The sequence below is a fragment of the Macaca mulatta genome, chromosome 10 (assembly GCF_049350105.2).
Source record: "Macaca mulatta isolate MMU2019108-1 chromosome 10, T2T-MMU8v2.0, whole genome shotgun sequence".
Taxonomy (NCBI): Eukaryota; Metazoa; Chordata; class Mammalia; order Primates; family Cercopithecidae; genus Macaca; species Macaca mulatta.
In genome coordinates this window covers 31,353,180-31,378,576 of record NC_133415.1, presented here as the reverse complement: position 1 = coordinate 31,378,576, position 25,397 = coordinate 31,353,180, and the positions used below count along the sequence as shown (strand labels likewise).

The 25,397-nt window shown below is 54.8% G+C and overlaps 4 protein-coding genes across 11 annotated transcripts in view; 3 read left to right on the top strand and 1 right to left on the bottom strand.

Moving 5' to 3' along the window:
* The window catches only part of UBE2L3 (ubiquitin conjugating enzyme E2 L3), a 53,532-nt gene extending 48,721 nt beyond the window's left edge, over positions 1 to 4,811 (top strand). The window contains exon 3 of one of the 3 annotated variants that reach the window (XM_015149750.3): positions 2,328 to 4,811. In XM_015149750.3, coding sequence (XP_015005236.1) covers positions 2,328 to 2,482 — 155 coding nt within the window. In that variant the 3' untranslated portion in view covers positions 2,483 to 4,811. Of the gene's footprint in view, positions 1 to 24; positions 1,918 to 2,327 lie in introns of those variants that run through there. The other 2 variants (NM_001193593.1, XM_077948203.1) reach the window with 2 other exon arrangements.
* Positions 4,812 to 9,145: 4,334 nt separating this feature from the next.
* YDJC (YdjC chitooligosaccharide deacetylase homolog) lies at positions 9,146 to 11,117 on the bottom strand. Of its 5 annotated transcripts, none has more exons than XM_028827942.2 (5): positions 10,917 to 11,117; positions 10,669 to 10,828; positions 10,375 to 10,474; positions 10,076 to 10,270; positions 9,146 to 9,697 (listed from the first exon to the last, which is right to left on the bottom strand). In XM_028827942.2, exons 1-5 carry the CDS (start codon positions 11,078 to 11,080, stop codon positions 9,450 to 9,452), a joined length of 867 nt encoding a protein of 288 aa, XP_028683775.1. In that variant the 5' UTR covers positions 11,081 to 11,117; the 3' UTR covers positions 9,146 to 9,449. The 5 variants fall into 5 exon arrangements, with proteins under 5 accessions (XP_028683775.1, XP_001114556.3, XP_028683776.1 ...); XM_001114556.5 differs by having other exon boundaries at positions 9,146 to 9,844; positions 10,076 to 10,253; XM_028827943.2 differs by having other exon boundaries at positions 10,076 to 10,253.
* A 2,416-nt stretch (positions 11,118 to 13,533) lies between these two features.
* CCDC116 (coiled-coil domain containing 116) lies at positions 13,534 to 18,115 on the top strand. Of its 2 annotated transcripts, XM_077950677.1 has the most exons (5): positions 13,534 to 13,601; positions 13,894 to 14,027; positions 14,806 to 15,360; positions 15,475 to 16,059; positions 17,223 to 18,115. In XM_077950677.1, exons 2-5 carry the CDS (start codon positions 13,956 to 13,958, stop codon positions 17,931 to 17,933), a joined length of 1,923 nt encoding a protein of 640 aa, XP_077806803.1. In that variant the 5' UTR covers positions 13,534 to 13,601; positions 13,894 to 13,955; the 3' UTR covers positions 17,934 to 18,115. The 2 variants fall into 2 exon arrangements, with proteins under 2 accessions (XP_077806803.1, XP_015005280.2); XM_015149794.3 differs by lacking the exon at positions 13,534 to 13,601 and having other exon boundaries at positions 13,666 to 14,027.
* A 5,237-nt stretch (positions 18,116 to 23,352) lies between these two features.
* SDF2L1 (stromal cell derived factor 2 like 1) lies at positions 23,353 to 25,180 on the top strand. Its single transcript, NM_001145067.1, is given in 3 exon segments — positions 23,353 to 23,539; positions 23,887 to 24,083; positions 24,899 to 25,180. Coding segments are annotated over 3 exon segments (666 nt in total).
* The last annotated feature ends 217 nt before the right edge of the window (positions 25,181 to 25,397 follow it).

Below are 25,397 nucleotides of genomic sequence, written 5' to 3'. Positions count from 1 at the left end.
TAATTTTATTTTTTAATTTTGTAGAGGCCAGGTCTTGCTGTGTTGCCCAGGCTGGTCTCAAACTCCTGGCCTCAAGTGATCCTTCCTCCTTGGCCTCCCAAAAGTGCTGGGAATACAGGTATGAGCCACCAACCTCTGCATTAGTCACCAAGGTGATGATAGTGAGAAGTAGAGAGCCTAAGTATTCATATCAGAGAGTGAGGTGAAAATGAGCGTGCCCCTGACAAAGTACTCAGCCTGTCCTTAGCCCAGCAAGGTTTCTAAAATGCTAATACAGTGGTAATTCTCCTGTTAGAGAGCCATTTCTAATCATGGGAAAAGAAAGGGAGCCACCTGTTTGTGCTCTTAGGCGACTGTTGTTCAGTTTCCAACCCTGAAGTCAAGAACAGCCAGGAAAAGGGAGCAGTCTCACACCGAGGGTGGCGTGCACTGAATACACTGTGGCCAGTGAGCCAAGGGTGGGCTTCGTTTATTAATTAAATAAATGTTTATTAAATCAAAATACACCTCCAGGGCCTGCTGCCTCTAGGTGGCTTGTACAGGGAGGTGATACCATCTACCCCTGAGGAGGCTTGGAGACTAAATTAGAGGCCACCCTGGCTTGCAGAGAGCTTTCCAGGCCCCTTGCCCCTGCTTGCTGTTGACAGTCCACCCTCCTTGCCCAACCATCCCCTAGCCCCAACAAATGTGGAACCTGTCAGCCTTGCATGCGCCATGCCCTCCTCGCCTCTGCCCCACTGCTTCATCTCTACCCGCTGTGGTCACAGGAGCTCTCTCTTTTCCCTTCTCACCAGGCATGGTAAGAAGCAGAGGTTAGGCAGGTGGGCTTTGGATACCAGGCCAGGAGTACTTTGTGCTGTGGCCCTCACTATGTGCTGTTGAATGATTGTGCCTTTGCATATGACTCAGCCAGCATCAGCATTTTGTTTTATTTATTTATTATGTATTTATTTTTGAGACAGAGTCTTGCTCTGTCACGCAAGCTAGAGTGCAGTGGCACGATCTCGGCTCACTGCAACCGCCATCTCCTGGGTTCAGACGATTCTCCTGCCTCAGCCTCCCGAGTATCAGGGACTATAGACATGGGCCACTGTGCCTGGCTAATTTTTTGTATTTTTAGTAGAGACGGAGTTTCACCATGTTGGCCAGGCTGGTCTTGAGCTCCTAACCTCAGGTGATCTGCCTGGCTAGCATCAGCATTTTAGTCCATTTCTTGTAATGCTGAGTGAACGATACGAGCCCTCAATAAAGGAATTGTGGCATCAGCAGTTCGGAGAAGAGGGGCACCATTTTACAATGGGAAGGAACATTCTGAGGGTGCTGATCCTGACAGGGTTGGGGTCAGCTGTGGCAAAGTATGTGAGGAGGTGTGGGTAGCAGCTGCTTCTGATTCCCCACTATCCTTCCACCCTGGAGCACGTCTGGGCTATGGCACCTAGGGGGAGTACTGTCGCACCCATCAGAGCCATCAGTGTGACATCTGCCTGTGGTCTTGACAGTGTGATGCGATGGCGGTTGTCAGCTTCCCATTGGCTGGCCCCAGTGATCCTTTCTGGAGGGTGCAGAAACTCCTAAGGGTCTTCCAGAGTTGGGTCGTTGCACATTGATAAGTGCAGTGCTGCCACATACCCTTCTTTCTAGTGCCCACTCAGTCACCTTAACCAAAACTTCCCTGAGCCGAGCATGGTGCTGGGTGCTGGGCTGATGCAGGGAAGTTCTACCCAGTCCTGCCCCGAAGAAAGTGACCCTGTGTGTGTGTGTGTGTGTGTGTGAGAGTGAGCAGTTCAATGCTAGGCCTCCTATCTCCAGAGCACACAAGAGGACTGGATTAGCCAGGCATGGTGGTGCGCGACTCTAGTCCCAGCTACTCGGGGGACTGAGGCTGGAAGATTGCTTGAGGTCAACCCAGGAGGTTGACGCTGCAGTGGGCCAAGATGGTGCCACTGCATTCCAGCCTGGGTGACAGAGTGAGACCCTGTCCCTCCTCCCCAACCCCCTTCCAAGAAAAAAGGGCTGGGAGTGACTGAGGGCTAAGACTTCCCCAGGTGTCAGGTCAGGAAGGTTTCCTGGAGGCGGAAGCACATCACTGTGAACAATTATCCACCGTAGTGTTAGCTATTTGTTGTCCATCAATGTCTCCTAATCACAGAGGAAAGATGAGTTTTCTGGGGGTCAGAATTTTGGATAGATAGGCTGCTTTGGCTTAAAAGCACATTAGCTATAAACCAGTGGTAAAGCCAGAGTTTTGTTCCCGGGATTAGCTGCCTCTTGCCTGTGCCATTTCTGAGACTGTGTTAACCCCCCATGCCTTGTCCTTCTCTTGGCAGTAATCCAGTCCCTCATAGCACTGGTGAATGACCCCCAGCCCGAGCACCCGCTTCGGGCTGACCTAGCTGAAGAATACTCTAAGGACCGTAAAAAATTCTGTAAGAATGCTGAAGAGTTTACAAAGAAATATGGGGAAAAGCGACCTGTGGACTAAAATCTGCCACGATTGGTTCCAGCAAGTGTGAGCAGAGGCCCCGTGCAGTGCATTCAGACACCCCGCAAAGCAGGACTCTGTGGAAATTGACACGTGCCACCGCCTGGCGTTCGCTTGTGGCAGTTACTAACTTTCTACAGTTTTCTTAATCAAAAGTGGTCTAGGTAACCTGTAAAGAAAGGATTAAAAATTTAAGATGTTCTAGTTCTGCTCTCTTTGTTTTAAAAATCACTGCTTCAATCTATTCCAAAAGAATGGTGTTTCTTTTCTTGTCCAATTTTATCCAAAATCTTCAAGTTGCATTTAGCCCATAATGTTTAAAAAAAAGGAAAAAAAAGGTTGTGGTTCCCTTTCTTCCCTACCCTTGCCACTCCCACTTTCTGGCACTGAGTTTATTTTTCACTTACTTCCCCAGACCCGGGGCCCGCCTCCACAAAAGAGAAGAGACTGCCCTGGCGGTCCTGGTGGCTTTTCTTAGCACGTGTGGGACTGTTGCCCAGTGTGGGAGTTGGTTTAAATTCTCCTGACTCCAGTTTATAACATCCTTTTAAAAATTTTAAAAACAAACAGCCACACCCCTCCTCCAGTCCTTCTCCTCAGTTCTTGTGTGAATCTTCAGCTGATGTTACCACAGTAACATGAGTTAATTGGGCAAGCTCTGATGTCAGTGTGTGTAACTGACCTCTGGCCTGGCCTGCACAGACAAACCCTATAATCACAGGTCTGTGGTGGCCCCGAAATGGGGGGCCTGCTAGTCAGGAGGATGCTGTGCACACTGTGTGTGATGAATCTCGCCAGAAAGGCTCCTGATGTCCCAGGTTGGCACTTCTTCCTGCAGCCATTGTAGAAGATCTGCTGGTCCTTGCAGGCAAAGCTACAGCCAGAATGTCCGTTTGAAATTCCCAGCTCATCTGTCACCGAGTTTCATCTGAATGTGCCACGGAGCTTGCTCTCCACTTCCTCTGTGCAGCGGCCCCGCCACAGCCCTCCCTCGGCACACTTTGACCCTTTGTAGGATTGGAATTAGCAGGACTCGGCTATTTAAAGCACCAGTCTGGGGTCTCCTGGGCCCCTGCTGACCCCTTCCTCCAGAGCAGCTGGCCCAGCCCGGGAACAAGACGGACTTCCTCTCCCTTTGGACTCACAGCCTTTGCAGAGTCAAGCTCCACTTGAAGCTCACTCAGTAATATCCTTTCAATGTGTTTTATATTGTTTTGACTGCCTTTTTTTGTAGAAATAAAAATTGACCTTAGAATTTATCATCAGATAAACTTGTAAAGATTTGAATATTAATGTCTTTTCAAGGCAAATGGGATTGTCCCCAAACTAGTAGAGAATCCGTGTCACTCTGACACCCCAAGGAAGCCGACGATCCAAATGCCGTGTGTCACCAACCCCGCTTCTGCCACTGGTGGCTTCCCTTCTTGGCTTTTGGGGGGGGACTAGATCCTGTGGAGAAGATGACTTAAACTTTGCTTTTTGTTTTAATTTTAATTCTAGATCTTTCCGGTCTGATCTGTGCAGAAGTGGGGAGTGATGGGCAGGTTAGGTAGCCTAACATCATTCAGGCGCGTGGCCCCTGTGGTGTGTACATGAACTCAGCTTCTTTTGTCCTAGGTACGCCAAGGGCAGGTTTCTGGAGACTCGTGTGCCCAGGATGGCAAGGGCACCGGGCTGGCGTTTCCGTATATGTGTCTTCATTAGCAGAAAAATGATGATGGATTTTATTTCACTCACACTCCAATTTGTAATAAAATGCCAAATTCTGTCAGAAACTATCCAAACAAGCCACCATTTGTTCTTGTTGCTTCTCTGGATCCAGAAATGTTGCCATTCTTGGAAACTGTCCCATTGCTTCATATTTCTGCCAACGTAGCTCTGCCTGCCTGTCACCCCCTCACTGCGCTCTGCTCACCACGGGAGGATACCTGTGTGCCAGCAGCCCCTCAGGGACTCTCAGCCCTGGCACTGGCACCCCAGGGTTGGCCCCGTCAGCAGAGGCCTGGCTTTCGAGCCAGTGGGTGTCTCTCCTTCGGGCCTGGGCGACTTGCTCCTGCCAGCCATGCCCTCAGGGTAGGCTCTGAGCAAGCTGGTGAACAGCTTTGGCTGCTCCAAAACCAAAAAGCTGGGTCCTCTGGAGGAGGGGCGAGCTGTGGAGCAGCCACCCACTGCTGCCCCTAGCTCACTCAGGAATTCACACCCGCCTGGTTTCTTGAAGTGTGCCGGGTCCTTCCCTCTGCTCCCCACTCCCCACCACGGCAGAGAATAGGCTTTCTAAGATGCTGCGATCCCGTTCTGCTGCCCTTAATAAAAATGCTCTCAGACACTGGTTAGTCGTGTGGGTTTCTTCCTTCCTGGGAGCGGGCAGTGCCAGGGGCCTGTGCTCTTGGAGATGGGAGGGCTGGCTGGGGCCCAGGTCCTGGGGCTTCTGATCTCTCTCCCCATTCCCAGCCTCTCCAAAAGAGGTACATAGAGGTGTTCCTGCCTCCCTAGAGGGAAGGAGATGAGGTATAATCAACGAGAAAGCCAGAGACTCCAGACAGTCGGGGCCTGCAGAGGGCGCTCTTGGATGTCTTGTGAGGGGACGGGGAATAACGTGTGGGTGCATCACTTACATGTGGGAGTCATCCTGGAGCCCCCTGGGAGTGTTACGATCCGTGTTTTGAAGAGGCAAACCTGGGGTCCCAAGAGGTCACAGAATTAATAAGGCTGTGCCTGAGGGTGGAGCTGGACCATGTCCATGAATGGTGCCAGCCAGAAACACTATTTGAGTCCCCCAGTGCAGCCCGCTGCCAGGCGCTACAGCAGTGGTGCTGACTCAGCAAGGGCTCAGCCAGGCCCAGGACTTTTTTGGCCAGGCCTTCCCTGCCTGGAATTTGACACCTGCTGAGACCAGGCCTGCACTGTCAGCTGGATCTGCAGGTCTTGGGGAAGGAAGCTTCCTGGGGTGTCATTTTACTAGCCTTTAACATACCTAGCACTTTACCCTCTGAGCCTCAGGAGAGCCCTGTGGCATCCTTATCCCTGCTTTTAAAGACAACCAAGACCCCTGGCCTGTTTTTGTTCACATTCTGACGGCAGAGCCTGTTGCATTCCACCACTTGGCATGTTTCCTCCCACAGGGTCCCTCTGAGCCCAGAAACAGCCAGTTACCCCCCTCCCCAAAGCCAGAGACCTTTAAGCCCCTCTGTCAACTTCCTCTTTCCTGCAGCCACCAGCCACCAGTTTTGGCCTTGTTCACTATTAATTGTTCAGCTTGAAATAAGCATCCATTTCATCACTCCTGTACCTGCCGCAGCCTGACTTCTGTCACCTGCTGCCCCTTGCTGCTGCTCCTTTCATTTGGTGCCATCTAACCCAGCCCTAAAAGAAAGCCAGAGCTGGCCGGGCGCGGTGGCTCAAGCCTGTAATCCCAGCACTTTGGGAGGCCGAGACGGGCGGATCACGAGGTCAGGAGATCGAGACCATCCTGGCTAACACGGTGAAACCCCGTCTCTACTAAAAATACAAGAAAATTAGCTGGGCGAGGTGGCGGGCGCCTGTAGTCCCAGCTACTCGGGAGGCTGAGGCAGGAGAATGGCGTGAACCCGGGGAGGCGGAGCTTGCAGTGAGCCGAGATCGCGCCACTGCACTCCAGCCTGGGGCACAGGGCAAGACTCCGTCTCAAAAAAAAAAAAAAGCCAAAGCTGCTCTCTGCATTTCCCACCCTGTCCTGCCCACCTCTTCCTCCTCTCCCTGCTTCCTGGGTATGGCGTGGGGGAAGGGCACCAACCTGGAACAGAGGGGAGCTGAGGGTACCATTGCTCCCAGTGCAGTGCAGTGCTTGGCCCAGGCCATGCCTGGTAAGTGGCCATTTCCCAGATTATTGGAATGTGTTCTTGTTCACTGACGGTTCCTAGGGAACCCTGGAGGCCTCAGAGGATCAGAGTGGAAAGGACCACCGTGCAGAGGCCGTAACTGAGGCCCTTGGAAGGAAGTCACTTGCAGAGAGCATTCCCTACCCTGTGCTGGCCAGGTTCGGAAACCGCCCTGTGGCTGCACACGTTGCCGCGGGTTTCTCCTACATCTTCCTGTGTCACTGGATGGACTGTCCTTGTGTGTACCAGACTGGGAGCTCCTTGCAGACCAGGCCGTTTCAGCTCCAGCCCTGGCCTGGCACAGTGTGGACCCTCCAGACACGAATGCTGAGTGGGTGGGTAACAGTGAACCACTTGGCTAAGACATACCCCTGTTGCTGCCCCCACAACCTCCGTGGGCCACAAGTCACCACCCTAACAGGTCCTTACCACTTTCACCTCCTCGTGAGGAGGGCCTCATTATAATCAGGTGGGCCTGATTATCCTGTGAGTCTGTGGCCCCTCACTTCACTCTTTTTTTTTGAGCCAAGCTCACTCTGTCGCCCAGGCTAGAGTGCAGTGGCATGATCACTGCTCCCTGCAGCCTCTACCTCCCAGGCTCAATAGATCCTCCTATCTCTGCCTCCTGAGTAGATGGAACTACAGGCTCGTGTCACTACACCCGGCTAATTTTTGTATTTTTTATAGAGACAGGGTTTTGGCATGTTAGTTAGTCTGGTCTCGATCTGCTAGCCTCAAGCCTTCCCGACTCAGCCTCCCAAAGTGCTGGGATTACAGGCGTGAGCCACTATGCCCAGCCATTATTTTTTCTTTTTAAAATAACAGAAATGAGGTCTTACTGTGTTGTCCAAGCTGGTCTCGAACTCCAGAGCTCAAGTAATCCTCCCACTTCAGGCTCCCAAAGCGCTGGGATGATAGGTGTGAGCCACTGTGCCTGGCTTCACTTCACTCAAATGCTCATGGTCAGCAGGGCGCTGTGGCTGACGCCTGTAATTCCAACACTGAAGGAAAGGCCAAGGTGACCAGATCTCTTGATCCCAGGAGTTTGAGACCAGCATGGGCAACATGCCAAAACCCCATCTACAAAAAATAAAAAATGAACCAGACATGCCTGTGTTCCCAGCTCCTCGGGAGGCCAAGGTGGGATGATCAACTGAGCCTGGGGAGGTCGAGGACTGCAGTGATTGTGCTACTGTACTCCAGCCTGGGTGACAGGATGAGATCCTGTCTTTAAAAAAAAAGTTCATGGTCCCCAGCGCTGCTGTCAGCTCTTTGCTCATCCCTCCTTCCCTCCGTGGGTGACAGTAGCCACTCATCTAGCATCTGTGCAGACGCCCAGATCTCTCCTGCCCACCCACACCTCTCTCCTGAGCCTAGAGCTGCACAACCAGCTGCCTGCTCCTCTCAGAACACTTCCATAACAGAAGCCCCTCAAGGGAGCTGCGTCTGTGCCCCTGGCTAACTTCAGGCCACCCCTCTCCCAGCCCCAGCCAGGAGTGTGGCCAGATCTCAGTAGGCTGAGGCGAGGAGATGGAGGCTAGGCAGCAGGAGGAGCCACCGTACAGTGATTCCAGCTCACAAGCATGGGTGCAAGAAAGCAGGAAAAGGGCTGTGGATGGGAGAGTCCAAGTCTAGTGAAGGTCAAGATGGAAGACGAGTGTGGAGCCAGAAAAAGGGACTGAAGCTGCAGTCAAGGGGATGGGGCATGGGTGGGTAGAAGCAGGAAGGCGGAGAGACACCCCACACTCACCCTTCAGAAAGCCACACGACCCTCTAAGCTGCCTAGGCTGGGTGAGAGCTCTCTTGGCCACTGATTCCATGTTTGGCCCAGGCTAGGGCCTGGTGCACATTAAATAAATGAATGAGTAGTTTCAAAGCCCTGTTCTGCCACTCCTGCCTCTACCCCTGTAAAATGGGGAGATCGGTGCCTGCCTCATAGATGCTATTTCATGAAATGAGATAAGAACCACATGGTATTCCATCTGCCTTTCCATCCTCCGGAGTGGGGCAGAAGGACTCTGTGCTCCAGAGGACTCCCACTGCCTTCCCCATCTGCTCCTGCACCTCAGGAGCTTTCGCCCAAGCCACATGGGGCCCCAGTCCACAGGGCATCCCTACATTGCCAGGTCAAGTTAGGAACCTCGGTATCCCATTTCCTGGCAAGACTGCTCCTCCTAGAAAAATTTAAATGTATTCCCACGGGGTTGCAGGGTCTCCTCACGCCTATCCCCTAGAATGGCTTACATCTAAACAGATGACTTCTTTTTCTTTTTTTTCCGAGACGGAATTTCACTCTTGTTGCCCAAGCTGGAGTGCAATGGCGCAATCTCGGCTCACCATAACCTCCGCCTCCCGGGTTCAAGCGATTCTCCTGCCTCAGCCTCCTGAGTAGTTGGGATTATAGGCATGCACCACCAACGCCCAGCTAATTTTGTATTTTTAGTAGAGATGGGGTTTCTCCATGTTGGTCAGACTGGTCTCAAACTCCTGACCTCAGGTGATCCACCCGCCTCGGCCTCCCAACGTGCTGGGATTACAGGTGTGAGCCACCGCACTCGGCCTACAGGTGACTTCTAAAAATCAGTACTGAGATTATAGTATTATGCCTCTTCAAAAGCAGCCTGGTGAGGACAGTCTTCTCCCACTCCCACCCCCTAAAAAGGAATAAAGAAAACCGCAGCATGAACAAATGAACAAAACCAGAATGGAGAATGGGCCATTTCCTGGAGTGGTTTGAGCCAAGAGGGAGCTGCTCTTTGTCCCTGCTTGTTTCTGTCTCCTGGGCAGAGCTAATAAACCACCCAAGTTTGAAAGACACACGTTATTTTATTAATATAGCCATCTCTCCCCACTGCCCCAGTAGTGAAGGTGTTTGCACTGCAGCATGGAGGGGCACCAAATGCTCTGCGGGCCCTAGCCCGCTGCCACAGGATGGACCCGCCTGCAGCCAAGAAGGCTGCTCAAACTCTAGATACCATTTGGAGCCATGAGGACCTGGGCCCAGACGTGGCAGTGTCCTACCCAGGGAAGTCAACAGACCCTGCTCCAGGGACCGGTTCTGGGCTGGGCCAGGACTAAATCCTGGCTCCCCTTGCTTGGTAGTAAAGGGATTAGTGCTTGGTTGTCGGTAGCGGGTCAGAGTAGGGAGGGTTCCAGGAAGGGTTCCAGAGTGGCCTCACGGGGGACCTCCTCCCCTGGCCTCTTGGAGTCCAGGTCGTCGAGGGCGCAAAGCTGCACGCCATCCTGGGCAAGCCGGGTCCGCAGCGTGGGCGCGGTGAGGACGCGCAGCTCATGCAGCCGCTCCCAAGAGCAAGAGAAAGCGTCGGGGCCTTCACCGCAGCCGCCGGTGGGAGGCACACTGGGATAGCCGGGGTGCGCCATCAGCTCGGCTGTCAGCGTGTGGCCCGCTAGGGTACCTTCCAGGACCCGCGCCAGGGCCCCGGACACGCGGTGAGCGGACATGTGCCGGCCGCAAGTGCTCAGACCCACGAAGGCGTCTGTCCACCTGTAGTGGGCGGGGCATCAGCCGCGGGGCCAGGCCAGGCCATGACCAGGGCTAGGCTAGGGTAGGGTAGGATAGGGTAGGGACTGGGGGCGGGAGGGGGGAACTGGGGTGGCGGCAGCGATCGACGCCAGACTCGCTTCCGGGCTGAGAAACGGACACAGCTAGCCAGGTGAATAGTCAGTGCGGAGGGACTGAGGCAGCTATGGTAGGAGACAGGGCGGGAAGCCTCACCGGAGGCCGTGGCGGGAGAAGGGGCCCACGGCGGCCCGGGCGTCGCGCTCCACGGCGCAGGCGAAGGCGCGCGCGGGGGCCTCCAGCCAAGTGCAGCCACCCACACCGCGCTCCAGCGGCAGTCGCGTAAAGCGCACCCCATAGGCCTGCAGCGCCTCGGCGAACACCTGGCACACGCCTGCGGGCGGAGCGGGTCTAGGAGGAGCACGTCCCTTCACCTGGGGGCATCGAACTACCCCTACTTCCCCAGCCCCACCTGGGAGTAAACGCCCTCCAAACTGGGATCACCAACCACGCACCTGGGAGCACGTGCACGTGCTGGTGGCCATCCACGTGCGTGGGGGCCCTGCCCATCAGCTCCCGGAAGCAGCTTAGTTGGGCCTCGAGCTCCTCCCGCACCTAGAGGGCGAGCGAGAGACACCTTGAGCAACCGGGAGTAGCTGCCGAGGACACCCTCCTCGTGCTGCCGTGTGACCGCTCCAGTGTTTAAATGAAGAAGTCATCCACCGCCATCTCCTAATGACCTCACAGTACCCTCCGGGCGGAGCTCTGGGGGTCCTCGCGAGCATCCTCCTGCAGCTGCGGCTCCGCACCTGAGGCAAATCCACGTCTCCGGCCGCCACCGCCTCCCGGAATCCCATCTTGCCAAGGAAGAAGCCTTCGGGGCCGAGCAGCGACGAGGCGCCACGGCGGGCCGGACCCACTGGGCGGCCCTCGGACAGGTTGGCGTGGAGGCCCGTGGGGATGCTGTGCCTGAGGGCGGAGCGCGAGCTGGAGCACTGGCGGCCGCGGAGCAGCGCGCCCCAAGCCGATCGCCGCCCTGCTAGGGCCCTCCCCTCACCTGCGGGCTAGCTCCGCCGCGCTCTCCGTGGCCGCACCGTTGACCAGCAGGGACACGCTGGTCACGGCCCCGGCCAGAAAGGCCTCCACGATGCCCTCATCGCGTCGCGGGCAGTAACCAAAGTCGTCCGCGGTGACCACCAGGCGCACGCGAGGGCGGGACATGGCCGCCTGGGCCCACCGCTAGCGCTCCCAGGGGAGTGGGCCGGACAGCCCAGGCCCCGCCCCTGGACGCTGCCCATGCCCCGCCCCGACGCACACTCCCAGGTGCGGCTGCGCTTCGCCTTTGTTCTCGCCACCTAGCGGTCCGGCGTGCCCCTGCAAGGACCCGGCAACAGCTCCCGCGCTAACCAGACCAGTGCTGGATTCATTGCAATGCGGAACTTTCCTTGACTGCAAAAGTGATATTTAATATGAAAAATACCAAAAGGAAGTCGGGCGCAGTGGCTCACGCCTGTAATCCCAACACTTTGGGAGGCCGAGGCGGGTGGATCACGAGGTCAGGAGTTCAAGACCAACCTGGCCAACATGGGCAAACCCCGTCTCTACTCAAAATACAAAAATTAGCCGGGAGTGGTAGCACGCGCCTGTAATTCCAGCTACTCGGGAGGCTGAGGCAGGAGAAATGCTTGAACCCGGAAGGCGGAGGTTGTGGAGAGCCGAGATCACATGACTGCACTCTAGCATGGACGATAGAGCGAGACTCTATCTCAAAAAAAAAAAAAAAAAAGAAAGAAAGAAAGAAAAAAAGAAAAAGGAAAAATACCAAAAAAGAAAAAAAAAAAATCTCCTACCCTTCCCAGAGATTGCCATTGTAAACTTTCTGGGTTGTGTCCTTCCAGTGTTTTCTCTAAGCAAATAAACACACCCAACTCCCTTTCTCCCCAACCCACCTTTTTTGTGTGTTGTTTTGAGAACATAAAGATGATTACACCAATGTTATCACATTCTAGTAGTTTCTTAGATAGCAGTGTGAATGAAAATTTTCATATTATTAGCTATTCTTATTCTTTTTCAAATTGCCTATTGATCTTTTGCAGATTTTTATAAGAGCAGGCATTTTCTTTATTTATTTATTTATTTTTTCTTGAGCTCTAGACACTAAGAAAATGAAAGCAAGCATATACACTAATGGGTTTTTTTGAGAAAACATTATCTCCTGTTTCCATCTTGAGCTCTCTGCCAGGCTACAGCTTTTACATTAATAACTTCACTGTTTTTCTCTTTGGTCCAGAAAAGCTTTCCTTACCCATGACTGTATATGGTAGGCAGCCACAGTTTTCACTGCAACGTGGCAGTCTTGATTTTTCCCATGGTATTTGTGTCCAGACTATGAAATTGGTAATGTCATTCCTGTTTCACAGATTAGGAAACGGGGGGTCAGAGAGCGAAAGTGTGGTCCTGCCAGGAGTAGTGGAGATAAGACTGAACCTCACAGCTCAGGGCCTGCACCCAGACCTGCTTTGTCCTCTCTGTCCCTGACCTAGTGGGTAGCCAGAGCTGAGAGGACAGAGCAGAACTCGAGAGTAACAATATTTCATGAGGTATGTGAGGATTGAAAGCCTCATAGAGTCCTTCAACCATGCTCTTGGCATAACGACTGTTGTGTTTATAGTGACTGGTGAATTGTCAGACCTCAACCAACCACCATTCTCCACTGGAAGCTGATCTTGGAAAGGTCAGAGGTCCCGAGGGTGCGCAGATGGGAAGGAGGAGACTGACATTTATTGAGCACCTACTTGGTGCCAGACACTGAAAGTATTAAAGATTCAGGGTGACTTGCCTCAGTTCTGGCCCCAAAGGAGCACCATCTGGTAGACACATAAGTAGCAACATGGTATGGTGGAGTCTGGAATGGGGTTTACTGTGAATCGTGTACGGAGTGGCAGAATTCACAGTAAAAGCTTTTTGGAAGAAGTGACACTGTGGTGGGGTATTACTGAGCAAAAGAGAAAAGGAGGGAGGGAGAGGAGGTAAGAATATTCAAGGCTTCACTGGGATACGGGGTGTGTTGTAGGGAGATTGTATTGAATCCCATATTCCCATATTGGAAGAACACTCAAGCCCATTTAGAGTGCAGGACCAATGCTAAGAGAGGCTGAGTCACATTGGCAGGAAAGAGCAGAGCCAGGAACTGAAGCTAGGTCTGTGACTGAGAGCCAGCACTCTCTCCACTGCAGAGGGGAGAAGTCTCAAGGTAGAACCTGGGGCTGTGCACACCGCGGGAGGGGCAGAGGCCCCTGGAAAGGAACAGGAGCAGGAGGCCCAGGGCTGCGCAGCGACCAGGTAGGACACGAGGAAGGTGCTTGTATCACCGGTGGAAGACGTGGCTTTGGCTTTTAGACTCCCCTCGGGGCAGGAGCGGATCATAGAGCCTAGCCCCAGCTTCGGTGGTGGGTGGGGGTCCTCCCGGCAGCGGGGACGTAGACACCAACATCTTCACCCTGCGGCTCCCAGACGAGTGTGGGAGAGCAGAGTCCAGAGAATTGGAGGTTGGGCCAATGTGGGCCCCGCCCCCAACTATTGTGTCGGAGAGGGTAGTGGATGAGCTCCTCGGTAAGAACCAATGAGGATGTGGTATGCAAATAAGCAAGTGGAGGCCGCCAGTCGACTTCCTCGCACTGTATAGCTGCCCCAGTGAGGGCGCAGACTGTACTGGCCTGCGCGGAGCAAGGCGGTGTTTCTGGTGAGTCCGTTGATTCCGGGCTGGGGCGAAAGCCAGGTTGCCCAGGGTTTGGGAGTAGGGAGGGTTAAGCACACGCAGATCCAAAGATGATCGGAGACAGGATGGTCCTCGGCGATTCCATCCCGATGACTCTGGGAACTGCCTGCCTGCAGACGCATGAGGGCCATGGAGCAGAGGAAGGGCTGGATGCATGAAGGACACGGGGTGCGGGCAGCAAGGGAACCGCAGATTCCAGGGCCACAGATGTGTGGACCTATTGGAGACCCTCACGTTGTCTCCCCAGCCCGCGCAGAGAGGAATGCGCAGCTGAAGAGAGAGGTGGGCAGCAGGCTCGGTCACCTGCCAGGTGACCACATGGCCAGGTGCCGCCACCACTCGGGCTACGTGGCTGACGATGAGGCCAGCCACTCCATGTGCAGTGCACGAGTAAGTGTGCCCAGCAGGACCCCGACCCTTAAGGCCACAACATGTTCCCCGCCAACCCTGACACCCAAGACCACAGCCCCCATTTCTCATTGTCTATTGACCTGCTCTGTGGGCCTCTTAGCTGAGTCCTTATTGCCTTGACTTCTCCTATGACTCCCCTGCTTGCCCCTGTCACACTCAATTTCATTCCTTGTTTCCTTCTGACTTCCAGCGACCTGGAAGGTGCTTGGGTGAACTGGGACCCTAGAGTGGGAACTGGGAGTTGACTAGGTGCCTAGGGCTCAAGTTGGAGAAACAGCCCTGGGTAGCACAGGGCTCAAGACCTCAGCTATTGTCTGCACTCAAGACCTCAGGTGTTGTTTGCAGCCCTGCCATGGAGACAGGGATGGCCTGCTGCATGGACAGATGAGGAGCTGGAGGGAGACTCCAAGAGGTTCATGATTGCTCATCCTGCCATGTATCAGGGCAGAAGCAGGCTAAGTCCCTTAGCCAGGACTTGTGTGTGTGAAATGTAGGTGTTAGGAAAGCTTCAGGGCGACCCTGAATAGACCTCCACTTTGCAGATAAGGAAATTGGACCTCAAGAGGGGCCATCTTGCACACTGTCATCAGGCTGTAGGTGGCAGAGCCAGGGTCCAAATCCAGGGCCTCCAGACTTCAAAATGCAGCTCCTTCCACTACTCACTCTCACTCAGGTCCTAGTGTTACCCTAGGAAGACCCCAGGGAGCCCTTCACCTGTAGGGCACCCATGCCCACTGTGACATACCTGTCTGCTCAGGTGCAGCTACCCAAGAAGCCACTGGTTCCAGAGATGGGGCCAGCCTCCAAGCCGGGCCATGTGCCACACCCACCATCCACATGTGGCAGCTCAGCGCTCCAGAACCAACGCCGAAACAAGAGGCACCCTCAGCCCTTTAGCCACTTTCTGGATTTCCTGACTGAGAGCCATGTCCTGGACAGCCTGGAGACAGTGGTGGAGAAGGCGACTGAGCGCATGGCTGCCATGAAGACCGAGGCTGGGGTGCCGCTTGTGGAGGTGCAGGACCCAGTGGAGGTGCCAAGTGGTGGGCGGCGGGCACATGCCCGGCCCAGCCTCAGCACTGTACACCGGCACCGTGTACGGCCGACCCTCTGCACTGGACACCCCAACAACTACCCATCCAGCTCCAGCTCCATGTCCGACTCCCATAGCAGCCTCATGGCTGGCTGGCTGGGCTCCCACAGCCGGGACAGTGACCTAGGTGCCCAAGGTTTAGGCTCACTGCCACCTGTGAAGGACAAACTCCTGCTGGAGAAGAATCTCAAGCGGCTGCTACAGCTGGAGAAGAAAGGGGTGAGAGCCGGGGCCATGGCTGGGTGGGGTGGACTCCCACGGAGAGCCCAGGGCCAGGGTCAGCCCTGGCTTGGCTGCTCCTGAACACTTCTCAGAGTCACCCTCTTTCTGCAGAAAGGCCTCAGTCAGTCCTGCTCCAAGAGGGACTCCCTGCTGTGGGATTTGCTGGGCAGCCAGACCAGCTTTCAGTGGACCCAGGAGCAGCCCCTGTCCTGGTTCTCGGAGCTGCTGGGCTCAAGCTCTGGTGTGCCTGAAGCATCAGAGCCGAGGCCTGGAGAACAGGAGCCGATCTGCAAACGAGAGTTCAATAAAGAGATCAAGTCGTTACTGAGCCAGCTGGAGTCCCTCGACCTGCCTGGCTACTGTCCGCTCCGTGAGCCCCATCGCACACTGAACTTCCTGGCTGACCACCGCCTCTTCCCTGCCCTGCAGAGCGTCGTCAACCAGGCTGTGGATAAGCTCCGCGGCGCCCGCTGCCGCGACGGCCGTCCTCTGTTCCCCACCAGCTTGGAGCCCCCCTCAGAGCTGCAGGTTCAACGCAATCTGCCGCCGCTGGGCTCTGAGCCGGCTAAACCCACCAACAGCGGGCAGCCCCACCCCACAGTCTCCAGCCCCAAGACGCCTCAGAGAAAACACAAGGACAGAGGAGGCTCCCCCTCCATGTCTAGTGCCCAGGTGGCCACCAGATTCAAGCTCAAGGTGACACCCATGGAGAAGCCCGATGTCCCCAGCCCCTCACTCCACTCCAGGGAGAAGGAGCCTGACTCAGATCCCAAATTACAAAACCCACCTGTTTCCCTGAGCTCCAGACAGAGGGCCCAGCCCTGGCGGGGCCTGCACCTCACCCTGCCCGCGCCCGGGATAGTGGTGGAGGTGGCCTGCGGCCAGGGCCACCTCAGGGTTGTCACACCTCCACTTGCCTGCCCCTACCCCCGCTCTTCCTGCTACCTTCTCCCTGAGCTCTCCCCAGTTGCTTCCTCATCTCCCTCCTCACTGTGTCCAGAGGTGACCTCCTCGAAGGTAGGACCGGACATGAGTTTGCAGGAGAAAGGCTCCTTGACCCGCCACTCCTAGCAGCCACTATCACTGGCAGGTGCTCAAGGTCAAGGTTTCTTGCCCTGCACTGTGGAAACCTCCTGGGCAGGGGTCAAGCTGATGGGGGCCCGTGAATCCTGGCCTAGCTACTACCAGGTGTTGTCACAGATAAATAAAGGCTATTTATTTATGCTGGGTATTTTTGCTAACGTTTCTATGTGAATCTAGAGACGCTCCTATGTGGGAGTGGAGGGTCCCGTCCCTTGTGGACAGAAGCACTAGCCTGGCCGGGGCCTTGCCTCCTAGGTCTAGTTCCCTTGAATCCAGCTGCCTCCAGCAGGACTCTCCAGTCTCTGGACTTTGCCGAGGGAAAGTTGACCAGGCAGGATGTGCACAAGACGTAGGTGGCCTCACACTCGTGGATCTCCAGCATGGTCCCTCGACCCTTTCCTCGGCCATCAAGGCTCCTGCAGGCATCTCTCTGGGCAGGCCTGGGCGGAAGCCTGCCCAAACCCAGTTGTCAAAGCTCAGATTAACCTCACCCTGTGACAGTTCTCTGCCCTTGCCCCAGGCCCAACAGGTGTAGGAGGTGTGATGGTGAGGTGAGCATGAGAGTGGGCAGTTGAGTGCATCAGCATAGCAGATGTGGCAAAGCTGTACCCTTCGTGTGACAAGTGTGTTTGTCACACGAAGTGTACCCATTCATGTTTGCGATGGGCAGGGCTGGCAGGGCTCTGAGGAGGGCACAGTGGCTGGAAGGGGTGTCACAGAGGGATGGGGCTGGCAGATGTGACATGTGTTCCTTTCCCTCCCCGGCTGCTATGCAGAGCCCCCGCAGCAGTGGCAGGTTCACAAAGAAGAAGCCGCTGCCCTCCATCTCATCGAAGTCCAGCATGTCTCACTTCTCCAACCGCCTTTATGAGGAGCTCGCCGACTTCCTGACCCAGCAGGCAGCCTCCCTGCTCATCCGCAAGTATGAGTTTGAAAAGGACCTCAGTAAGCAGCTGGGCTTCTTCTCCTTTCCTGTCACCCAAGTGCTCAGGGACCTTTCCCTGGGCTTAAAGAAGGTGAAAGGCTCCCGCATCCAGCTGTCCTCGGAGACCCACCGGAGCTGCCTGCTGCGTAAACTGGAGGAGGCCAAAAGGGCCCGGCAGACCTCCCGGCTCAGCACCCCCCACCGCAGCACAGAGACACCCTCTGTGCAGCAGGAACCGGCCACCCACACTGCCCAGGACCAGGCCACAGAGCCCTGCCGCTCCATTTACACTAACTTGCCAGCCAGCCGGCAGCTCAGCCCATTGGAGCCCAAGCTCTCAGTGTCCGCTGGCACCGGCATGGGTTCCAGTCTCCCCAAGTCCAAGGACACGGACAGTGAAGGCCATGATGAGGCCGAGGTTGAAGATGAAGATGAGGATGAGTACAAGGATGAGGACCAGGATGAGGACAAGGAGGAGGATGGAGTCCAGAGCCTCCCAGAACCTGGAGAGGAGGCCTCGGTCAGCCACTCTGTGGACGTGGGCCATAGTGACCCACCATGAAGTCCCCACTAGCCACTCGATTCCCTGCTCTGTCAGAGTTGCTGCCCATCACACCAGCCCCTGCCATGAGCAGAGTCACCACAGGCTGAATGCCCACGAGGAGCTCTGCTGAGACTCTCAGGGGAGCCAGCGAAAGAAATAGAAATAAAGCCTGTGTTGCTGGGACACAGGTTTGTTGTCCTGAGATTTCAGCCGCCATTTTATTTATTTACTTATTCGTTTACTTATATTTAAGATGAAGTCTTGGCTGGGCTCATGCCTGTAATCCCAACACTTTGAGAGGCTGACGTGGACAGATCACTTGAGGCCAGGAGTTGGAGACCAGCCTGGCCAACACGGTGAAACTCTGTCTCTACTAAATACAAAAATTAGCCAGGTGTGGTGGCAGGTACCTGTAATCCCAGCTACTTGGGAGGCTGAGGCGGGAGAATGGCTTTAACCTGGGGAAGCAGAGGTTGCAGTGAGCCGAGATTGCACCACTGCACTCCAGCCTGGGCAACAGAGTGAAACTGTGTCTAAAAAAAAAAAAAAAAAAAAAAAAGTCTTGCTGTGTCTTCCAGGCTGAAGTGCAGTGGCATGATCTTAGTTCATGGCAACCTCCACTTCCTGGCTTTAAACAATTCTGTCCCCTCAGCCTCCTGAGTTGCTGGGACTACAGACGCCCGCCACCATGCCCAGCTAATTTTTGTATTTTTAGTAGAGACGGGATTTCACCATGTTGGCCAGGGTGGTCTCGAATTCCTGACCTCAAGTGATCCACCAACCTCTGCATCCCAAAGTGCAGGGATTACAGGCATGAGCCACCACGCCTGGCCACTAATTTTTTATGTATTTTTAGTAGAGATGGGGTTTCACTATGTTGGACAGGCTGGTCTTGAACTCCTGACCTCAGTTGGTCTGCCTGCTTCAGCCTCCCAAAGTGCTGGCATTACACGCATGAACTACCGCACCCGGCTTTTATTTTTATTTTTATTTTTATTTTTTGAGACAGAGTCTCACTCTGTTGCCCAGGCTGGAGTGCCTTGGTGCGATCCTGGCTCACCACAACCTCTACCTCCCAGGTTCAAGGGATTCTCCTGCCTCAGCCTCCTGAGTAGCTGGGACTACAGGCGTGTGCCACCATGCCGGGCTAAATTTTTTTTTTTTTTTCTTTTTGAGACGGAGTCTTGCTCTGTCGCCCAGGCTGGAGTGCAGTGGCACGATCTCTGCTCACTGCAAGCTCCGCCTTCTGGGTTCATGCCATTCTCCTGCCTCAGCCTCCCAAGTGGCTGGGACTACAGGCGCCCGCCACCGTGCCCAGCTAATTTTTTTGTATTTTTAGTAGAGATGGGGTTTCACCGTGTTAGCCAGGATGGTCTCGATCTCCTGACCTTGTAATCCACCTGCCTCAGCCTCCCAAAGTGCTGGGATTACAGGCATGAGCCACTGCGCCCGGCCAATTTTGTATTTTTAGTAGAGACAGGGTTTCACTATATTGGCCAGGCTGGTCTCCAACTCCTGGGCTCAAGTGATCCTCCCGCCTTGGCCTGCCAAAGCACTGGGATTACCGGCATGAGCCACCATGCCCCGCCCAACACTGGAGTTTGGAGGCTCAGTGGGGCAGTGGTGTACACTGGAGTTGCTTATGTGACTGCTTTCAGCTGCTCACTGAACTGAGGCCAGAACATTCCAGGGTCCCTCTCTATGTGGCTTTTTACCACGCAGTAATCTGGCACTTCATTATCGCAAGGTGCATTGTCTAGCTTCCTAGAAGGATGAAGCCAGACCTGCCAGAGTTCTTATGGCCGGTGCTCAGAAGTCCCCAAACAGCACTTCTTCGGCATTCGATTGGTCAGAACAAGTTGCGCTACCTACCCAGATTCAAGGAAAGAGGAAATGAACTACGTATCTTTGGCTTACGGGGATGGGAGGAATTGTGAGTATTTGGAGACTAGTTACCACCCTTCCTCCTCTCCACAGCTGATTGTACCTTTAGCAGTCCTTGGGCCCAAGTTGAGCCAATCAGATTCTCTCTTGAGAACCTGAACCTTAAGACAAATTATGGTTAGTAGGTGGAGGGCATTGGAGAGGCCATAATCAGCCCTGAGGAGCTGCCCATAGGGTGAGCAGGGGAAGGCAGTCTGCAGCAGGAGGCTGGAGAAGGGAACAGCAAAGAGAGGCCATGAGGCTCCCCGTGAGAGTCAAGGGAGTGCTACATTGGCTTCCCCACTCTAGGTCTGGTATCTCAGCCTACTTAGAATCCTGTCTTGCTTGTCAGGAAGATCGCCTGCTGTGTCCTCACCCTCCTGTGGTCCTAAATGCAACTGGGAAATGGCTGGCAGCTTCTAGCAGGGAACTGGCATGATCTTTTGATCTATGCTTTTACCACTTTCTTTTGAGACGAAGTCTTACTTTATTGCCCAGGATGGAGGACAATGGTGTGATCTTGGCTCACTGCAACCTCTGCCTCCTGGGTTCAAGCGATTCTCCCACCTCAACCTTCTGAGCAGCTGGGATTACAGGCACATGAGACCACGCCTGGCTAATTTTTGCATTTTTAGCAGAGACAGGGTTTCGCCATGTTGGTCAGGCTGGTCTTGAAGTCCTGACCTCAGGTGATCTGCCTGCCTCATCTTCCCAAAGTGCTGGGGAGTCACCGTGCCCAGCTGCTTTTACCACTTTCCTGTGTAGAAAGAATGCTTTGGAGGGGCCAGCATCATAATGGAAGCAGCTAGACCTGTTAGGAGGCAGTGGTCAATATCTAAATGGGAGATGGAGGGGCTTGGGTTAGAACTGTGATGGGGACTCAGGAGAGATGCCTTGAAATGTGATTTGGAATGACAGCCATAAAGACACGTTGAGTGGGCTGGGCATGGTGGCTCACGCCTGTAATCTTTTTTTTTTTTTTTTTTCTGAGACGGAGTTTCGCTCTTGTCGCCTAGGCTGGAGTGCAATGGCATGATCTTGGTTCACCACAACCTCCACCTCCTAGGTTCAAGCGATTCTCCTACCTCAGCCTCCCAAGTAGCTGGGATTACAGGCATGCGCCACCATGCCCAGCCCACTCAACACGTCTTTATGGCTCTGATTTAGTAGAGATAGGGTTTCTCCATGTTGGCTGGGCTGGTCTTGAATTCCTGACCTCAGGTGATCTGCCCACCTCGGCCTCCCAAAGTGCTGGGATTGCAGGCGTGAGCCACCGGGCCCAGCCTATGCCTGTAATCTTAACACTTTGGAAGGCCGAGGCGGGTGGATAACCTGAGGTCAGGAGTTCAAGACCAGCCAGGCCAACATGGTGAAAACCCGTCTCTACTAAAAACACAAAAGTTAGCCGGGTGTGGTGGTACTGGGTACCTGCCTTAATCCCATTAGCTGGGTACATGCCTGTAATCCCAGCTATTCAGGGGACTGAGGCAGGATAATCGCTTGAACCCGGGAGGCAGAGGTTGCAGCAGTGAGCTGAGATTGCGCCACTGCACTCCAGCCTGAGCGACAGAGCAAGACTCTGTCTCAAAAAAAAGAAAAAAAAAAAAGGAAAAAAAAAGAGTTGTTAAATGAGGCACATGTGGAGACTCAAAAGTTAAAAAACTAACTAAATAAATAAAGGCTGGGAGTGATGGTGGTGGCTCACGCCTGTAATCCCAGCACTTTGGGAGGATGAGGCAGGTGGATCACCTGAGGTCAGAAGTTCGAGACCAGCCTGGTCAACATGGTGAAACTCTGTCTCTACTAAAAATACAAAAGAATTAGCTGGGCATGGTGATGCATGACTGTAATCCCAGATACTCAGGAGGCTGAGGCAGGAGAATCTCTTGAACCCGTGAGGCGGAGGTTGCAGTGAGCCGAGATCACGCCATTGCACTCCAGCCTGGGTAACAACAGCAAAACTCCATCTCAAAAGAAAAGAAAAAAAAAAAAGACTTGTTGAATGAGATGTGAGGAGCAACAAGGTAAAGAGATGAATGAAAGAAGAATCCCAAGTTTTGGGCCTGAATGGAGGTGCCATTTACTGAGACTCAGAGGCCTGGGGGAGGGGCAGTTTGAGGGCAGAGACCAGGAATTCTGCTTTGCATGTGTTGATTTTGAGGTGATGGCTGACATGTCCAAGAGTATATATCCGTTGCCTCTCAGATAGTACTTCAGATCTTCCACCCTAGACTGGAAACCCCTCAAGTGCAGTGACTACCAAATCCAGGGTAGACTGACCTTTAACTGTTTGGACACCTAAATGCTGAAAAGATCAAGGTGACTTATACTACATGTAACTCAAAATAAAAACAATATGAAACATGAAACCCCCAAAATAACATGTTGCTGTAATGAAAATCGCTTTACTCTGGATTTTCTGAATGCAAAATTCTGGACGATTTAATTAAATATGAACTTTTGTCTCTGCTTTGCCTGTGCTTCAACTACACCTTAGCCTCTTGAGCCCAGAGCTGTTTCCTCTGTGACCCCACAGGATCTGGAGTGAAGCCGCTGCAACAATGTCCCATGAATGAATAAACAGTGGTATAAGTTTTCCTCCCTTTGAAGGTTGAGCTGACAACACTCTGAGAAGGCGGCAAAAGGGAGACCTACTCATGGCCAGGAGACTGGGACACAGTCACCCAGGCTTGGTTCCCACAGCCCCTTGGTCTCCTTGGACTCTGGTTTCCTAAGACAGCTCTGGGGCTTTCTGGTGGGAAGCTGCCATTATTCTCGACGCCACAGCTCCCTGCTGCCCTCTCCTGCCCGATGACCCAGTGACCACAAGATTTAGCCACGAAAGGAGTCAAATGTATAAGTGGCCAGGGGAATTCAGAAACCCCAGGGTCTAGGGACTGTGGTGACCCAGTGTCAGAGAGGCGGCTAGGGCCGAATGACTGGGGGTTTCATTAATCTCGGGGTCCAGGGACTGAAGGACCAGACGATTCAGTGATTCTGGGATCTGTCGACTTTGTGACCACAAAATCTAGTGATCCAACAGCCTCAAGACCCTGCAGTTGTGGTCCCAGGTTCTGAGGGGAGAGACTAATTACTGAGTGCCCAGGAGTCCAGGATCAAGGGGCGTCGTGAACACGTGCCTGCAGGGTGCTAGGATCCTGAGCTGGTATCCAGGCACTCAGCGGCTGCGGGGCTCGGACTCGGCGTCCTCACCAAGCGCTCCCGCTCATTCTCCGCCGCTTGGCTACTCAGCCGCCCTTCCCTGGACACTCATTGGAAAGTCCTCGGAAGCGTGTACCAATCAAAACCCTCCTCGTGTCTCCAGTCCCCGCCCAGCTACTGCTCTAGCGAGACGGGGGCGGGCCCTCTCCTCAATGACCCAATGGCAGTGCAAGCGGAGTGCCGCGCGGGCCGACCATTGGCTGCCGCGAGCGGGCGCTGTCAGAACTGGATTGGGCCGCGGCGAGGACGGAAGCAGCCCTAGTGCCGGAGCGGCTGGAGCCGGGCCGGGGCGATGTGGAGCGCGGGCCGCGGCGGGTCTGCCGGGCCGGTGCTGTTGGGGCTGCTGCTGGCGCTCTTAGTGCCGGGCGGTAGTGCCGCCAAGACTGGCGCGGGGCTCGTGACCTGCGGGTCGGTGCTGAAGCTGCTCAATACGCACCACCGGGTGCGGCTGCACTCGCACGACATCAAATACGGATCCGGTGCGTGTGACCTGCGACTGAGAGAGCGCGGGGATCGGGGGCTTGGGGTTGGGAGTGTGGAGACAGGGTGGTCGTGGGGGTCTGTGGGCCATCTCGAAGCCGGGCGGCGGAGGCTCTAGAGTCGTTGGGGGGTCGAGGGGCGCAAGGCTTTGAGGGTGTCGAGGATATTGAGGGTGGGGACGGTCGTCGGGGAACTGCAGGCCCAAAGACTGAGGAGGGTGTCAGGCGGGGGCCGGGGCTGGGGGTGAGCCCCTTGGGGTCCCCTGGGAAATGTTATGGTCCCAGGGCGAGGGTCCGGGGTTCTGCGATTGACGGAGACCCTGGGTGAGTGGGGTGTCACTCCTCAGGCAGCGGCCAGCAATCGGTGACCGGCGTGGAGGCGTCGGACGACGCCAATAGCTACTGGCGGATCCGCGGCGGTTCGGAAGGCGGGTGCCCGCGTGGGTCCCCGGTGCGCTGCGGGCAGGCAGTGCGGCTCACGCATGTGCTTACAGGCAAGAACCTACACACGCACCACTTCCCGTCACCGCTGTCCAACAACCAGGTGAGCCCCTCCCGGAGCCCCCAGAGAGATTCCTGGCCTGTGTGAGGGGCCAGAGATCCTGGGTTCCAATCCGAGCCTCAGCTTCTTCGTGAAATGGAAATTTCACTTCAGAGATGGTTATTGAGCACCCCTTCGGGGGAAACAGAGTAACTCCGCCAAGATCCTGCCCCCAGGTGCTCCCGGCCCGGCAGGGAGACCGATGGGAGAGAGATCCGAAGAGATCCTCCTGGATAGCTCTTCCTCTGGGGGCAAGTGGGACCCAGGAGGAGAATCCACACAGCCTTGAGGGTGGGGAATAGGAAACTCCACTGGGGAGGAGGAACTCAGGCTGGGTCTGAAAGGATGATTAGGAGTCCTCCAAGCCACAAAGGGAAAAGAAGGACTTCCCAGGCCAGCAGAAGAGATTGCACCAATGCATGGAGGTCAGTGGAATTCAGGGGATTGGGATGGAACAGTGGGTGCCCTTGGAGAGTTGGTGGAAGAAAATGTTTGAGATAGATAGACAGCTTGACTGCTAGCCTGAGGGGCTGAAGGTAGGTCAGAGGGATTAGGACTGGGAGAATGTGGAGGAGGAGGCCTTAGCTCTGTGGGGACCAGTAGTCTCTGCACAGACAGATGCAATGGTGTGTGCACGTGTCTGAAGAGCCCATGCTGGGGAGGGAGTGCCAGAGGTTGCGCGGGCGGGTCATGGTGTCACCTTTTGCAGCTGTGGGAGCTGAGTCTCCAGGAAGGGCAGGGAAGGATCCTAGGCTCAGTGTAGGTACGAATGCCGCCTTCTGTGGTGACCACTGTCCCCTCACCCTCTGCACCTATAGGAGGTGAGTGCCTTTGGGGAAGACGGCGAGGGTGACGACCTGGACCTATGGACAGTGCGCTGCTCTGGACAGCACTGGGAGCGTGAGGCTGCTGTGCGCTTCCAGCACGTGGGCACCTCTGTGTTCCTGTCAGTCACGGGTGAGCAGTATGGAAGCCCCATCCGTGGGCAGCATGAGGTCCACGGCATGCCCAGTGCCAACACGCACAATACATGGAAGGCCATGGAAGGCATCTTCATCAAGCCTAGTGTGGAGCCCTCTGCAGGTCACGATGAACTCTGAGTGTGGGATGGATGAATGGGTGGATAGAAGGTGGGGTGTCTGCAGGGCCACTCTTGGCAGAGACTTTGGGTTTGTAGGGGTCCTCAAGTGCCTTTGTGATTAAAGAATGTTGGTCTATGATTGTGTTTCACTGTGAACCTGAGGATGACCAGGAGCTGCCAGCCCAGGCCCAGTTGATCATCTCTTCCTCAGTGTAAAACCTGTCTCCATCCCAGCG

What these genes read in the sequence shown, in the direction of transcription:
- YDJC (XM_001114556.5), bottom strand. Translation starts at nt 11,080, where the DNA reads ATGTCCCGCCCTCGCGTGCGCCTGGTGGTCACCGCGGACGACTTTGGT. An exon ending in GCACGTGCACGTGCTCCCAG is followed by an intron (nt 10,254 to 10,374) that starts GTGCGTGGTTGG and finishes CTCCGCCCGCAG; the next exon opens with GCGTGTGCCAGGTGTTCGCC. An exon ending in TTCTCCCGCCACGGCCTCCG is followed by an intron (nt 9,845 to 10,075) that starts GTGAGGCTTCCC and finishes CGCCCACTACAG; the next exon opens with GTGGACAGACGCCTTCGTGG.
- CCDC116 (XM_015149794.3), top strand. Translation starts at nt 13,758, where the DNA reads ATGAGGGCCATGGAGCAGAGGAAGGGCTGGATGCATGAAGGACACGGG. An exon ending in ACTCCATGTGCAGTGCACGA is followed by an intron (nt 14,028 to 14,805) that starts GTAAGTGTGCCC and finishes CTGTCTGCTCAG; the next exon opens with GTGCAGCTACCCAAGAAGCC. An exon ending in CCACCAGATTCAAGCTCAAG is followed by an intron (nt 16,060 to 17,222) that starts GTGACACCCATG and finishes GCTGCTATGCAG; the next exon opens with AGCCCCCGCAGCAGTGGCAG.